General features: G+C 45.4%; 1 protein-coding gene across 2 annotated transcripts; it reads left to right on the plus strand.

Annotated features, from left to right (window-relative positions):
- Nucleotides 1–694: 694 nt before the first annotated feature.
- LOC142218225 (uncharacterized) lies at nt 695–14,131 on the plus strand. Of its 2 annotated transcripts, XM_075286782.1 has the most exons (4): nt 695–945; nt 6,454–6,592; nt 8,923–9,037; nt 12,789–14,131. In XM_075286782.1, exons 2-4 carry the CDS (start codon nt 6,539–6,541, stop codon nt 13,346–13,348), a joined length of 729 nt encoding a protein of 242 aa, XP_075142883.1. In that variant the 5' UTR covers nt 695–945; nt 6,454–6,538; the 3' UTR covers nt 13,349–14,131. The 2 variants fall into 2 exon arrangements, with proteins under 2 accessions (XP_075142883.1, XP_075142882.1); XM_075286781.1 differs by lacking the exon at nt 695–945 and having other exon boundaries at nt 6,405–6,592.
- Nucleotides 14,132–14,413: the final 282 nt, after the last annotated feature.

Raw genomic sequence — 14,413 nt, forward strand, 5'->3', positions numbered from 1 at the left:
GTTTTATAGAGGCCTCATCCTTCCCTTCCCATAAAGCATTTTTCCAGCAAGTGATCCTGACAGCAGAGAAGAATATAAACCAAAACATAAATTATATCTCATATCTATATTGTATATAAAACATTTTACTTTCTGGGGCATGAAGGGTAGGTAATTTTTCACCTTTTAATAAATTAGGCACATCTCTATTCCTATGTACAGAGGATCAAGGATGGCCCAGGTCATGATAAATTCCCAATGAGCTACCTGACTACATTCTGGCTTCCTGTAGTCACCACTAGAGGGAGCTGAGGAGTTCACTGCATACTGTATTATAGTAGAGTTGAATGGATAGACTGTATGCAGTGAGCTCTTCAGCTCCCCTAGTGGTGCATCCATGCAGTATTTTACCATGTCACTTTCTATGCAGGGGATTTGGAGCTCTGTATCAGTGAAATATTGCTCAGGACCCTGTCAAGATTTAGTAGGAAATAATTTAGCATGGAATTATCATTAAAAAGAATCACACTCCTTGTGTACAATGTGACTTTATTATTTGAGGGATAAAGATATAGTTGCAGCACTGCTTCTCATTGTATGGCAGAGTATTCCAGGCCATGCTGAGCAGCGGTCATTGAGCAGGGAACGCCTCTGTTTGCACAGTTTATCCTTGTCTTCCCTTCTGTTTGCACATAAGTTACTCTACACATGTAACAGCAGCAGGTTGGACGCTCTGAAGGGCACTCACTTTGCTGTAGTAACAGCAGGACCCGTCCCTTGGTAGCAGATACAGTTGCCGTGTTGTTTTCATCTTAGATCCCGAGACAAAAGGGTCCGTCGGTGGAGAACGTCCATCCCTGGGGGCTGAGAAGAGAAGAAAGCTGCTCCAGGAGGAGGTATAAGGAGTCTTGTGAGGAAGGCGGCAGATCGCAGAATGCTGGAGGTGTATGAGGAGCGAGGCTGAAGGTGGGTGCTAAGTATGGGCAGGGGGCTGAGTGTCTACTCACATAGGAACAACTTTATACAAGGACACCACTTTGAGACGACACCCAACACTGCATTTAGAAGGGGCTGTCTTCTCCGAGATGGCTGTATGGATAATATAAGGTAGAACTAAAATCTCAGGAGATCTGGTCTGGATATGGCGGGTGGTCTCTAGGAGGGGCTTCACTGTGTCAAGGTGGAAAGTACAACCCAAATCGTCTTCCGTAACTTTATTTCCATACATCCAGTTATGATGCCTTTCCCCCTTTAAGAGGTGCCGACCCCTGAGTGACATCTTTATCTATATGACGAATCTGACTTCACTATAGGGGTTATACCATGAATAAGTTATCCCATATCCACAGGTGACTGATAGGTGGGAGGTCCGACCTCTGGAGCTCCCCACCGATTATGAGAATGGAGGGTCCAAGTAGCCCCAATTAAATAGAATGGCAGGTCACAAGGTCACATGCATGTTGAGCGGAGATAGCCAAGCGCTATACTATATAGTCCCATAAAGATGAATGGAGAGGCGGAGATGATGCACGGCCATTGCTCCATGTAGAAAGAGGAAATATGGATGCCGAGTCTCATGACTGGTGACGGTCCCCGTGGTCGGAGAACCCCCAGTCAGAGACCGGGGTAAGTTATGTTTGGTGTACAGTAGATGGACATTGGCTTTGTATATTGTTACCTGACCACTAGGGCTAAGTCTTGGGGTATAGTTAGTTGGGGCTGGTGTCCCCAATTTCTTGGTCATTCATGTTCTGTGTTGCTTGGGGACTTCTGATACCGATCCTTGTTCTGACCTGTAGAATTTTTCATGGTCTCCATACAAGGACCTTCCACCACTCCGTATACGTGTCTGACTCTGGATCTGGGTTAGGATCAATGGCCCATTACACCTTGAGTTTTATCTTATTGTAGACCGCACAGATCTAAGATGGTTTATTCTAGTAGGATGTAATAGGTTCTGATTTCTATACATTATCCATATGGGACTTGTGGGGTCATTCTGCAGTGCACTTGTATGAGGAAATTACCCCCAAAGCAACACAGGTACGGCCGGGTCTATGGGCCTTATGGACGTGAGGCCGCAGAGAACTGATCAGCCATTATATCCGCATGGAACAGGTAACCAAACAATAAGTATATAGAGGAAAATGTAATAGCATGTGTGTCCTTATATATACTGTATACTTATCTGCTGTGTTACTGATAAGCCGCTCCTTGTATATACTGATAAGGATATTGTATATATGTACAGCGGTGTAAATTATACATCTTATATATAGTGATATGGACCATGCTGGTATAACCTGGGTATCTCCTGTATATAATTATATATGTACAGCCGGTATAACCTGGGTATCTCCTGTATATAATTATATATGTACAGCTGGTATAACCTGGGTATATACTGTATATAATTCTATATGTACAGCTGGTATAACCTGGGTATATACTGTATATAATTATATATGTACAGCTGGTATAACCTGGGTATCTCCTGTATATAATTATATATGTACAGCCGGTATAACCTGGGTATCTCCTGTATATAATTATATATGTACAGCTGGTATAACCTGGGTATATACTGTATATAATTATATATGTACAGCTGGTATAACCTGGGTATCTCCTGTATATAATTATATATGTACAGCCGGTATAATCTGGGTATATACTGTATATAATTCTATATGTACAGCTGGTATAACCTGGGTATATACTGTATATAATTCTATATGTACAGCCGGTATAACCTGCGTATCTCCTGTATATAATTATATATGTACAGCCGGTATAATCTGGGTATATACTGTATATAATATATATGTACAACTGGTATACCCTAGGACATACTGAGCTCCTCCTCCTCTGCAGGTAGCCAGAATTTTATCATTGATCTCTATGGCACTCAGTGGTATTTGGAGCTCCGTATACCTCCTGTGCACTGTATATATGATATAACCTTTCTGGATCCTTCTCGCTCCGCTCTTTCATCCATTAACGCTGGATAAAATGAACGTATTGCACAATGAATGTCCTGAGCGTCCCTGATCCCCCTTCCCCTTTTCCTGGCGCCGCTGTTTGTCCTTTGGCACGGCCACATAGTTTTACTTTGCTTTACCTGCTGTTTACTTCCATATTTGCTCATTCTGGTAGACCTGGCGACTCCTAGAGAACATACAGGAAGGTCTCCGATTACTAAACCTTACAATGTGGACGTGACACAATAGTGCCGGAGCCCATAAAGTCGTCCTATCGTGCCCATAAACCTCTTATCTCAATGGGTCATCGCTATCATCGTAAAAGTAAAAGTAATAAATGACGTATCCCGCAGGTATTCTCAGTCTTGTGTAAAGAGTCACCGGGTAAAACCTGATCTACGACTTTCTATTAAACTTCTGTCATATTTTAAGATCTCCGCTTGCTGTCAGTGAATGGGGACATTCTCCTTCACATCCAAAAGTTTAAAGAATTTTTCGGGACTTTTAGGCTCCATTCACACGGGGAGCGGAAGGGTGGATTTTAGCATCAAGAGTGACGCAGGGAGCCGCGTCACACTCGGGCCTTCCTCCGGATCAGGCTCAAATGAAAAGGGCCGACCCCAGAAAAATATGCACTTTTGGAAGCTTCAATTTTGAGTGTGGGTAATTCTTTTTTTACTGATCCTTAGGATAAGTCCTCTATATGTCATTTGTAGGAATCCAAAAATCAGGACCCGCACTGGGGCGCTGGTGTAGGAGGCCGGAGCTTTGACCACTGCAGCTTCATTACTGAATTCCAAGCACAGCGCCGTACATTGTATAGTGGCTGTGCAAGGTATTACAGCCCAGCCTACTTTGCTTGAATGGGACTGAGCTGGTGCTGTACTATGTAACCCCATCAACATGACATTATTGGCACAGGGAACAGGCCACAGTACTTTTGAGCAGTCCCTTCAAATAGGTGATCAGCGTGGGTCCCAGGTGCCGCACCTCCACCCATAACATATTGATGACCTAAGGACACAAGTAAGCTCTGGAAAATTGCAATTGAAACTCATCGCTTTATGATTGGTGGGGGGGACCCATCCCTGCTCCTCTGGGGCCCAGTGTGGTCTGGTGGCGCCCCCTTCACTGCTGTTCCCAGCACAGGCCCATTCACAGAGTACAGAACTACAGCATGGCTAAACTCAAGTCAAGGTGTCCGGCTACAGGTCCCTGTCAGGTGGTCAGGATCATGATGGCCCCTCCATTCTCAGTTTCACAGGTTGGACCCCCATCATACAGTAATGGCGCATCTTACCAAATAAGAGGAATACCCCTTTAAAACTTTTTTCAATTCCGTGCCCTAGTTTATCCAGTGCCAAACTGGTTGCGGCACAGAGCTGCCACTATATCGGCGAGGACTGATACATGGATGCTGATGGTATCAATGCAAATTGTTTTGGCAGAGGATGAGACACAGGACAGGGAGCTTTAGGTTCCCACATATTATATAACGTCTCCTCCATTACTGGAGACCAGGAATAATGGCTGTCTGTTCTGCTGCGGGGCACGAGGTTGCCCGCCGCAGGTACGAGGCCTGAGATCTCCTGAGGAGTCCATTAAGTCCCTGGAAAGGTCAGCCAGCATTGCTGAGCGCAGACTAGTCAATCTGCCAGTGTTTGCTCTGTCGGCTCTGGTCCTGGGAAATGACTTCTGCTCATCCTTTATTATGTGCCCAGTTATTTTAAGCTACTGTGAGAAGTCACCTGCGAGTGAACTGCTGCCCGCTTCTCCGATGTCCTCCGTCAGAGGGAACACTGGGGGTATTGTGCCTTTGTTTGACTATGTTGATCCAGAAGGTGTAGACAAAGATCAGGCCTTGTCTCAGTGTACCCATCTGACAATACAAAGTATGGCGCACTAACATTCCCTTAAAGGGGTTGTCCTGAATTAGAAAGTCATGGCTGCTTTTAGTTCACAAACAACGCCACACCTGTCCTTGGGTTGTGGCTCGTATTGTTGTTCCAAAGACTGAAAAGGGCTGAGCTGCAATACCACATGCAACCTGTAGATAGGAGTGGCGCTGTTTTTGGAAGGAAGATAAGTTTTTCTTATCCTGTTCAGTCCCTTTAATCCGGCATTATTGGGGCTGTACTATGGAGGGTTATACAGGGGGTCACCAGCTGTACAAGTGAGAACTGGTCCATGTCATACAAGGACGGGGACCCCTGATGTTACTTACCAGCTGGACAAGTGAACAGTCGTCCATGTCATACAAGGAGGAGACAGGACCCCGGATGTTACCAGCTAGACACATGCCAATATCATAGGTCCAACTCACTAGCCACATGGGCTAGGCAACAAAGTGCTTGTGGGATTCCCAAGAGGAACAAGTCTCCACCATAGACTATACAATAAGCATATAGTATATACCAGGGGATTGAGACCCAATTCTGGACCAAGACCCCAACTTTCCAGATGCTTCAGACTTCTCCCCCAGTCTACAATGGCGGATCTATCAGGAATAAAACTTCTGCTGAGGTGCGGCACTCGAGGTCTTGGCATTGGCCAGAAGGCCCAAGAAGGAGAAGTATATAAAGTATATATTTTTCTGTTCTCATTGGCTGGTCTGGGTTCTGATTTATGTCAGGTGTCTGATCTGAGGTCTCATTAATCTTATAGGTCTGGTCTAGATTAATCTTAGGGTCAGGTCTGGGGTCTGAATTAACCTTAAGGATCCGTGTCCAGCATCTGGTTTAGGGGCTGACTATGTTTAGGGGTCTGATCTGGGGTTACGATATGTTTAGGGGTCTGATGTGGGGTCTGAATTAATTTTACGTTAGGTTCACACTACTCTGTCCCCATGCGGACCAAAAAGATGGAGACTCTATCTGCTTAAAAAACAGATATCCGGGGACCTCATAGACCGATAATGGGCTCTGCCGGGTTTCGGCCTAGTGGATCCCATTCTAGCCCTTGCAGAATTTTTCCCTTTGCTTATTTGAAGCTAACTCTGCGTCGGTGAATCCAGCCTGAGTGGTCTGGGGCCTAAATAATGGGTCTGGTCACCAGATATAATATAATGATCTTTATGTCAAAAGTTTTACAACTCTGACATCTTTACTGTTGACGTTCAGCTCAGACTTTCACCTGCATGCAAAACCAGGTAAGCCCCCTTAGGATTTACTGTGTCCTTCTGAGATCCTTCCGTCTGATCCATCACAATGGTGCATTACCTGTATACACCTTATTCTCTCTCCGCTTTCTAGTCCTATGTACACGGCTGAAGCTGCACCAAATCTGTAGCAGAATCAGACAAGGTTACAGCATCATGTGTGTACAGTGCAGCACGTGACGCCGCCACGGTAAACACAGCTACTATTATCATACAAAACAGCCAGAGCCCTGAATGTGCCATTGTCCTCCGCTCCGTCATATAGCCCAGGCAATAGGCGGAATAAAGCCTGAGATGTGTCATGTGTCTACATAGAGTGCTTTGTGTTTCCTGCAGGTGTTCCTGGCAACTCGAGAGTAGAGGCGACAAGAGGCAGCGTTCCCACGAGTAAGGTCCTTGCAAATTTACAGATCCCAGCAAGATGGATGCAGCAGGTGAGAAGACGGAGACGTTGTATGATGAGAGTAATCTGGAGGTAAGTCGGAGACTGTAGTGTTACCATACATGCATGTAATTCCTGGTCACTGGTCGTAACTGTAGCATCATGAAGGGATCCCGACTAATCCCAATGGTTCCATGACAGAGCCTTGCACCTGTGTGGGCAGGACTAGGTTAGGGCACGCTTTTAGCTTCTGGATGTAAACAATCCTGATTGCATTGGCTGACAACAAGCAGAGATCTTAAACATCAAAATTTTCTACGTTTCTGTTCACAGTAGCATCATAGCTAGTGTAAGGAATCCTTTTTGACTTTAAAGGGGTTTCCCAGCCCCAAATGTAGTTTTTATCCTGATGACTGATCCTCAGGGTACATCATCAGTATGTACGGGACCATAAAGGAGCAACCTGCACATGCTCCCCATCCACTATAGCAGCTTCTGGAGGCTGCCAGAACAGCTGGTCTATGCGGGGTCCAGATATCGGACCCCCCAGATCTTCCATTGGGAGATGGAAAATGCCCTTTAAGGGATCTGTCGGGGTTTCCAGTAAACTTTCTAAAGCTCTGTTCACACTGTCAGGATTGTAACAGATCCCATGATGCTGCGCTGAATCCATCATATTACACCCAATTCTTATAATAGAGCCTTTGGACTTCCCAAAATTATAGCATTGACCAAACTTAACATTGAGTAGTCTGTTAATTAATAACATTCTGACTACCAGTAGCCACCACTAGGGGGAGTTACTGCATACCATGTTATAGCATTCATTGTATAGACTATATTCACTATCTCCTGAGCTGACCTGGATCTCAGACACTCCCTGCATTTTCACCTTCTTGGCTCACCTTAATACACAATTATCAGCCGCAGAATTTTGTTGCATTTCCATTTTTCCATGAGTTATTTTTGTGGCTGACAGAAATGTAAATGTCTTTTTTACATGAGACCTCAAATAAGCTAGAACGAAGGTTTGTGTATAGAGAAGATTCTTAGACATGAAGGAAAAAAATTATGGCCCTACAGTTGAGTATTCCAGGTCACCGGAATCAAATGGTTACTGTTTAACTCTTTGGAGCAATAGACACACCCTCATTGCTCCAAAGAGCTCATTTGCATTTTGACAAAAAATAGCTATATTTCAGCAATGGAGGTAGCAAGTCACAAAAATCCTGAAGTATCTGCAGGGCTGGGGTGATGTGCTGGTCCTGGTGATACTAACCTATCTATCTGCAGGGCTGGGGTGATATGCTGGTCCTGGTGATACTAACCTATCTATCTGCAGGGCTGGGGTGATATGCTGGGTCTGGTGACAGTAACCTATCTATCTGCAGGGCTGGGGTGATATGCTGGTCCTGGTGATACTAACTTATCTATCTGCAGGACTGGGGTGATATGCTGGGTCTGGTGACAGTAACCTATCTATCTGCAGGGCTGGGGTGATATGCTGGTTCTGGTGACAGTAACCTATCTATCTGCAGGACTGGGGTGATATGCTGGTTCTGGTGACACTAACCTATCTGCAGGGCTGGGGTGATATGCTGGTTCTGGTGACAGTAACCTATCTATCTGCAGGACTGGGGTGATATGCTGGGTCTGGTGACAGTAACCTATCTATCTGCAGGACTGGGGTGATATGCTGGGTCTGGTGACAGTAACCTATCTATCTGCAGGACTGGGGTGATATGCTGGTTCTGGTGACAGTAACCTATCTATCTGCAGGACTGGGGTGATATGCTGGTTCTGGTGACAGTAACCTATCTATCTGCAGGACTGGGGTGATATGCTGGTTCTGGTGACACTAACCTATCTGCAGGGCTGGGGTGATATGCTGGTTCTGGTGACAGTAACCTATCTATCTGCAGGACTGGGGTGATATGCTGGTTCTGGTGACACTAACCTATCTATCTGCAGGGCTGGGGTGATATGCTGGTTCTGGTGACACTAACCTATCTATCTGCAGGGCTGGGGTGATATGCTGGTCCTGGTGACAGTAACCTATCTATCTGCAGGGCTGGGGTGATATGCTGGTTCTGGTGACAGTAACCTATCTATCTGCAGGGCTGGGGTGATATGCTGGTCCTGGTGACAGTAACCTATCTATCTGCAGGGCTGGGGTGATATGCTGGTTCTGGTGACAGTAACCTATCTATCTGCAGGGCTGGGGTGATATGCAGGGTCTGGTGACAGTAACCTATCTATCTGCAGGGCTGGGGTGATATGCAGGGTCTGGTGACAGTAACCTATCTGCAGGGCTGGGGTGTTATACTGGGTCTTGTGATACTCCCTTTTGTTCACTGTAAAAATGAACATGATTTCTGCACAATGTGAACATGGTTTGGTCCAGTAACGATTTGATCTTGTAGGGTGAAGATTTCTTCTCCCGGCTCACCGATGAAGAGAAGGAGTGCCTGCAGTATCTACTGGAGACCATTGATTCCCTGGACCAGGACGAAGACGAAAACGCCAACAATGACCCAGGTAAGAGCGACATCAATCTGATCGGAAGTGACAGCCATTAGGCCACACCCCTGCATGGAGATGTATCTGACTGAACGCTGCGGATACAGGATTCGGTATTGACCAGAGTAAGATCATTAACCATTTACGTACCTCGCCCTCTGAACATCGATTTACAATATTCTACATTATTTCCTGATACTGTTATCAGACTCCAGCAGATTTATCAGTGTTGGCCTTGTTGCCCCTACCAACCAATCATGGCGCATCTTTCATTTTTCCTGACCAGCTTAAAGGGGGTGTCCATCCCCAAACCAAATGTTCATACTGATGACTAAAGATGGATGAACTGCTTCATCACGAGCCACATTCAACTCTCTGACACTCAGCCTCCAGGGCCCTGTAGCAACTCTGCACCCCCTATAGCTACACCGGTACATGTACGGGTCGGGACCACAAATCAGACAGTAATAGGACCTGTCCTAAGTTTTGCCATACCTCCCAACTGTCCCAGATTCTACGGGACAGTCCCGGATTGTGGGTCGTGTCTTGCAGTCCCAGTCCGTCCGATTCAACTCATCTGCGTCTTCCTGATACAGATTAGTTGACTTCAATAGTGAATGCAGCAGGACAGCGCCTGCTTCACCGCTGTGCTCCCTGTGCACTCCGGCCCCGGGTTGCTGTAGGCGCAATGTGATGACATCACTCACATCGGGCCTACAGCTCTTAGAAAACTCCGTAAGAAATAACTGCCAACAGAGCGGCAGGGGAGTGAGGAGGGGGAGTATCAGTATTTTTTATGTTAAACTTTGGGTGCAAATTGAGGGGGAGCATGAAACTAGGGGCAAAGGAAGGGGGCACATAAAACTGGAGGCTGATGAAATGGGGACATGAAACTGGGGGCAGATGAAGGGGCACATAAAACTGGAGGCTGATGAAGAGGGGACATGAAACTGGGGGCAGATGAAGGGGGGACATGAAACTGGGGGCAGATGAAGGGGCACATAAAACTGGAGGCTGATGAAGGGGGGACATGAAACTGGGGGCAGATGAAGGGGCACATAAAACTGGAGGCTGATGAAGGGGGGACATGAAACTGGGGGCAGATGAAGGGGCACATAAAACTGGAGGCTGATGAAGAGGGGACATGAAACTGGGGGTAGATGAAGGGGGGACATGAAACTGGGGGCAGATGAAGGGGCACATAAAACTGGAGGCTGATGAAGGGGGGACATGAAACTGGGGGCAGATGAAGGGGCACATAAAACTGGAGGCTGATGAAGAGGGGACATGAAACTGGGGGCAGATGAAGGGGGGACATGAAACTGGGGGCAGATGAAGGGGCACATAAAACTGGAGGCTGATGAAGGGGGGACATGAAACTGGGGCCGATGAAGGGGCACATAAAACTGGAGGCTGATGAAGAGGGGACATGAAACTGGGGGCAGATGAAGGGGCACATAAAACTGGAGGCTGATGAAGAGGGGACATGAAACTGGGGGCAGATGAAGGGGGGACATGAAACTGGGGGCAGATGAAGGGGCACATAAAACTGGAGGCTGATGAAAGGGGACATGACACTGGGGGCAGACATAGACTTCACAATCTACTTTCATGTCCTCGTGATTCATGCGGAGATCTTGCGGCAAGCACACGGACCCCATTATAGTCTACAGGGATCCATGTGCTTTCACTGCACACCACTTGCAAATGCGGTCGGTGGTCCGTTTCGGGGGGGTCCCTATGTGGACTTCCCGAACGGATTACCAAACGCAGATGTGAACCAAGGGTAAGTCGGGCCGGGGCAGGGCCTCAACCATCAGAAAACAGAATGAGTTATACCAGAAATCTACTCATGATCCTCCCGCACAGCGCCAGAATGATTTCTTATTACTTGGCCATGTCTCGCGCCAGAAGGTGAATGGAGCTTTAATAAAAAAAAAAAAAAAAAATACTCTCAGACATTGTTCACATTAATAAAAAAAAAAATTAACCGGGCATCAAATTGAAAACCCTCCCCCTAGCGCGCTCTCCATTGCCCAGGCCTCGGCTTCTTACGATGTTTTTCGAGCCGTCGCTCAGGTTTTTCCTCCGTGTAACATGAGCCGCTCATCTCCAGGCAGCAGATGTTCCGGGTATTATTTGACAATTTGAATGCTCCTGTGGAATATTTTCAGGGCAGGGGCCATTAACCCAACACTCGCCCTGCCTTTGTGTCTTTATCTTTAGGCAGCTGCATATCGTACGCGGCGGATACACCTCCACCGCGCCCGCAGTCTGTAAAATACGCAGAGGCGACAAAGGGTCACGGGTGTAAAATGATAATGAAATAACACAGATCCCTCCGATCAATGCTTTATAACTTCTACAGGTAGATGTCTATGGAAAGGGTTTGCTGCCCCCTGTGGTAAAGAGCAGTATTGCACTTTACAAATTTTATTATTATCCTTATTATTATTACGGTATTATTATTATTATTTCACAAATAACTTTTCATTTTGTTTTTGATCCGTTTCATCCAATGTGTCCTGCACACATGATTTTTTTGACCATAGGCTATGTGTTGATTATTTTAGGCTATTCCGAACAGATAAAATCACTTGTTCTATTCTATCTGTAAGCACCCCTCCCCCACCAATATCAGATCTTGCCCTTTAATGACATTCTCGTAAGATCCGCATAGAAAACTATAAAAGATTTTAAAGTCACATTTTATGGCTATATATGTGCTTGGATGAGAAGGTTTACTGCTGGGGTGTTGGCAGAGTCCGCATCCTCCACCAAATGACACGCGAAATATAGTACTAGCATAAAAGGTGTCAGTAATGGAGCGAGTATAAAAAAGTGGTGAAATGACGTAGACTGTCTAGTAAAAAAAAATATATAGGGGCAAAGGTATTGGCAGGTGTATAGACGTGGGGGCGATATATGCTATGTATATAGTCCTCCTACGTCTCAGCCCTTCTAAATGTTGTTTGCCATCTCTACAGGAGATATTTCTATGTTGAGATCTGGTTTTAGGAGGTGCTAGGGGCCCAAATGCCCCAACTAGTCCACCCCACAGAAGCAACCCTAGAACCGCCAGGAAACAATGAAGCCCCTTCACCACCAAACCCACTAAGCCTAGGTTCCACATCTGCATTCTGATCAGGAGGTCCGACCTAAGGGATACCCACTGCTCCTGAGAATGAAGGGGCTGCAACAATGAATTACACTGATATGCAGAGGTGCCCCAGTCATTGGGCGCCATGAGGATGTGCAGCAGAACTTCTTCATTCATGGTCATGAATCCAGCTTGCAGAGTTGCGTGGCTGAGACCACCACTGTACAGGAAAAGACTGTGAAGCCCCTTGGTACACAACATTAGCGAGGGTCCCAGAGTCATAAAGTGCATGTCCTAGAAATGTCCCATCAATTTATGGTCATGTTCTCCATACCAAACGGCTTCAAATACCCTACAGTAAGGTGTGTTCCCATAGCCACATTGGGTTTAGATATTTGAATGATGTCCCTACGTACACGACCAACGATGATGGATAATCATGGATGGTTTTATCCCGCAGATCTATGTAGGAGGTCATCCTTTGGTTATCTCAATTCTCATAGCAACACACATCTATCCAAACCAAGGAGACCTTTGACAAGTTGACTCCATCTTGACCATCTAAAATTGATGGCCAACATGACACTGGTCAAGTCAATGGTGGAGAGATATTAAAGTCTATCTAAATCTGGTCATAGCATCTAACTACTCGTCTCCATTTTTCTCCAGATACCAATGAACAGTTGAGGTCTACAGGACTCCAAGAACTTGATAGAAGCGTAAAGCAATCCGACAAAACAGAGCATGGTCCTTCGACAACATCTAAGATGAAGATCATTAAATCCTTCTCTGAAGACGGTCCAGGATTGTCCATCACCGTTACTCCAGACACAGGACAGAAGACCACCAGCTCTCATCCAAGTCACTTGAGGAAGTTTGACACCATCATGAGGTCTGGTGTGAATGTCCAGGAGCTAAGAGCTCGCTTTATCCACCAACAAGGCAAAACTTTTGATGACACCTCCAAGGGAACAGAGACTTCTTTGGCTTCTAAACAGCTACCCCAGGTGGCCCGGAACCTGTCCCCTAGACAAGAGGCTTTACAAAAGTTGGGTTTGCTCAAAATTAATCAAAGTAACACAAATACCCCCGAGGAACTTCATGGTACAGACCAAACTACACCTGTAAAGAACTATGAGATCAACCAAAACCATTCAAAAGCGGGGGTCAATTTACCTCGGGTTTTTGAAAGGAAACCAGGAGCTTTTGACAAAGTTTGGCCGCCGTAATCTTTATGGTATCGGCTTTTGATGGATGATGAATGGATTTGCCATAGACTGTATATTCACTCATGTGGACCGTACAGACGAATTTTATATCAATTTATTATGTTTTGGATGAAATACTGGTGCAAAAATTTTGGTTTAGATCAATTTTACTCTGTAGCTTACCCACTGATCCAGGTGGATTTGGCCTTGCAGAGCCGTCCCATTGAGCACATATTACAGTGCCGTGACTCCTTCCATGGCAGTACGTGACCTGTAGGCCGCCATAATAATACACAACCTAAATAACTAATAGGTCTGCTTTCATTCCAAAACAGCTCCACGCCGACTTACAGGTTGTGTTTGGTATTACAGCTCAGCTATTTTCATTTCAATGGAGCTGGGCTGCAATACAAGACACAACCTTTGGACAGCCATGTTTTAGGGTTCCTTCATTGTTTTTCTAGACCTATGGCTCAAGACAACGTAGATTCTCATAGTAACTTATAGATTTCTCAGGACCAATTCAATTGCATTTTACCTCATTACCAGTTGTAGGCGCTGTAGAGTCTTTACAACATACAATGTGTAATCTACTGGATTATTGTTACAAAGAACAGATTTCTGACAAACCTCTTACGATGCTGAAGATTTGCAATGCAGATAAGGCCTAATATGTCCAATTATTCAAATAATGAACTAATGATTGGCATGGACACGTTCCAGAATACGCACCGAGCTGAAGATCTGCCCATCCATGGCCAATGGCTGGAGGTAACACTTCAGGGGGTGGAGCTTTCCGAGTGTGGTTGTCAGATCAGGCGTCCATATTATGTTCTGATGTATACATGAATAAAGTGATGATTATTATTATTATTGGATCATTAATAAATATGATTTATTTTCAAATATTCTTGAATGTTACATTGAGTTGTTTTAAATCTTTGGATGGTTGGTTGGTTCGTTAGTTAGTTAGTTGATTGGTTCGTTAGTTAGTTGGATGATTGGTTGGTTCATTAGTTATTTGGTTGGTTTGTTAGTGTATAATTTGTTAGTTGCTTAGTTCATTAGTTAGTTGTATAATTAGTT

The sequence above is a fragment of the Leptodactylus fuscus genome, chromosome 9, assembly GCF_031893055.1.
Source record: "Leptodactylus fuscus isolate aLepFus1 chromosome 9, aLepFus1.hap2, whole genome shotgun sequence".
In the NCBI taxonomy this organism is placed as follows: domain Eukaryota; kingdom Metazoa; phylum Chordata; class Amphibia; order Anura; family Leptodactylidae; genus Leptodactylus; species Leptodactylus fuscus.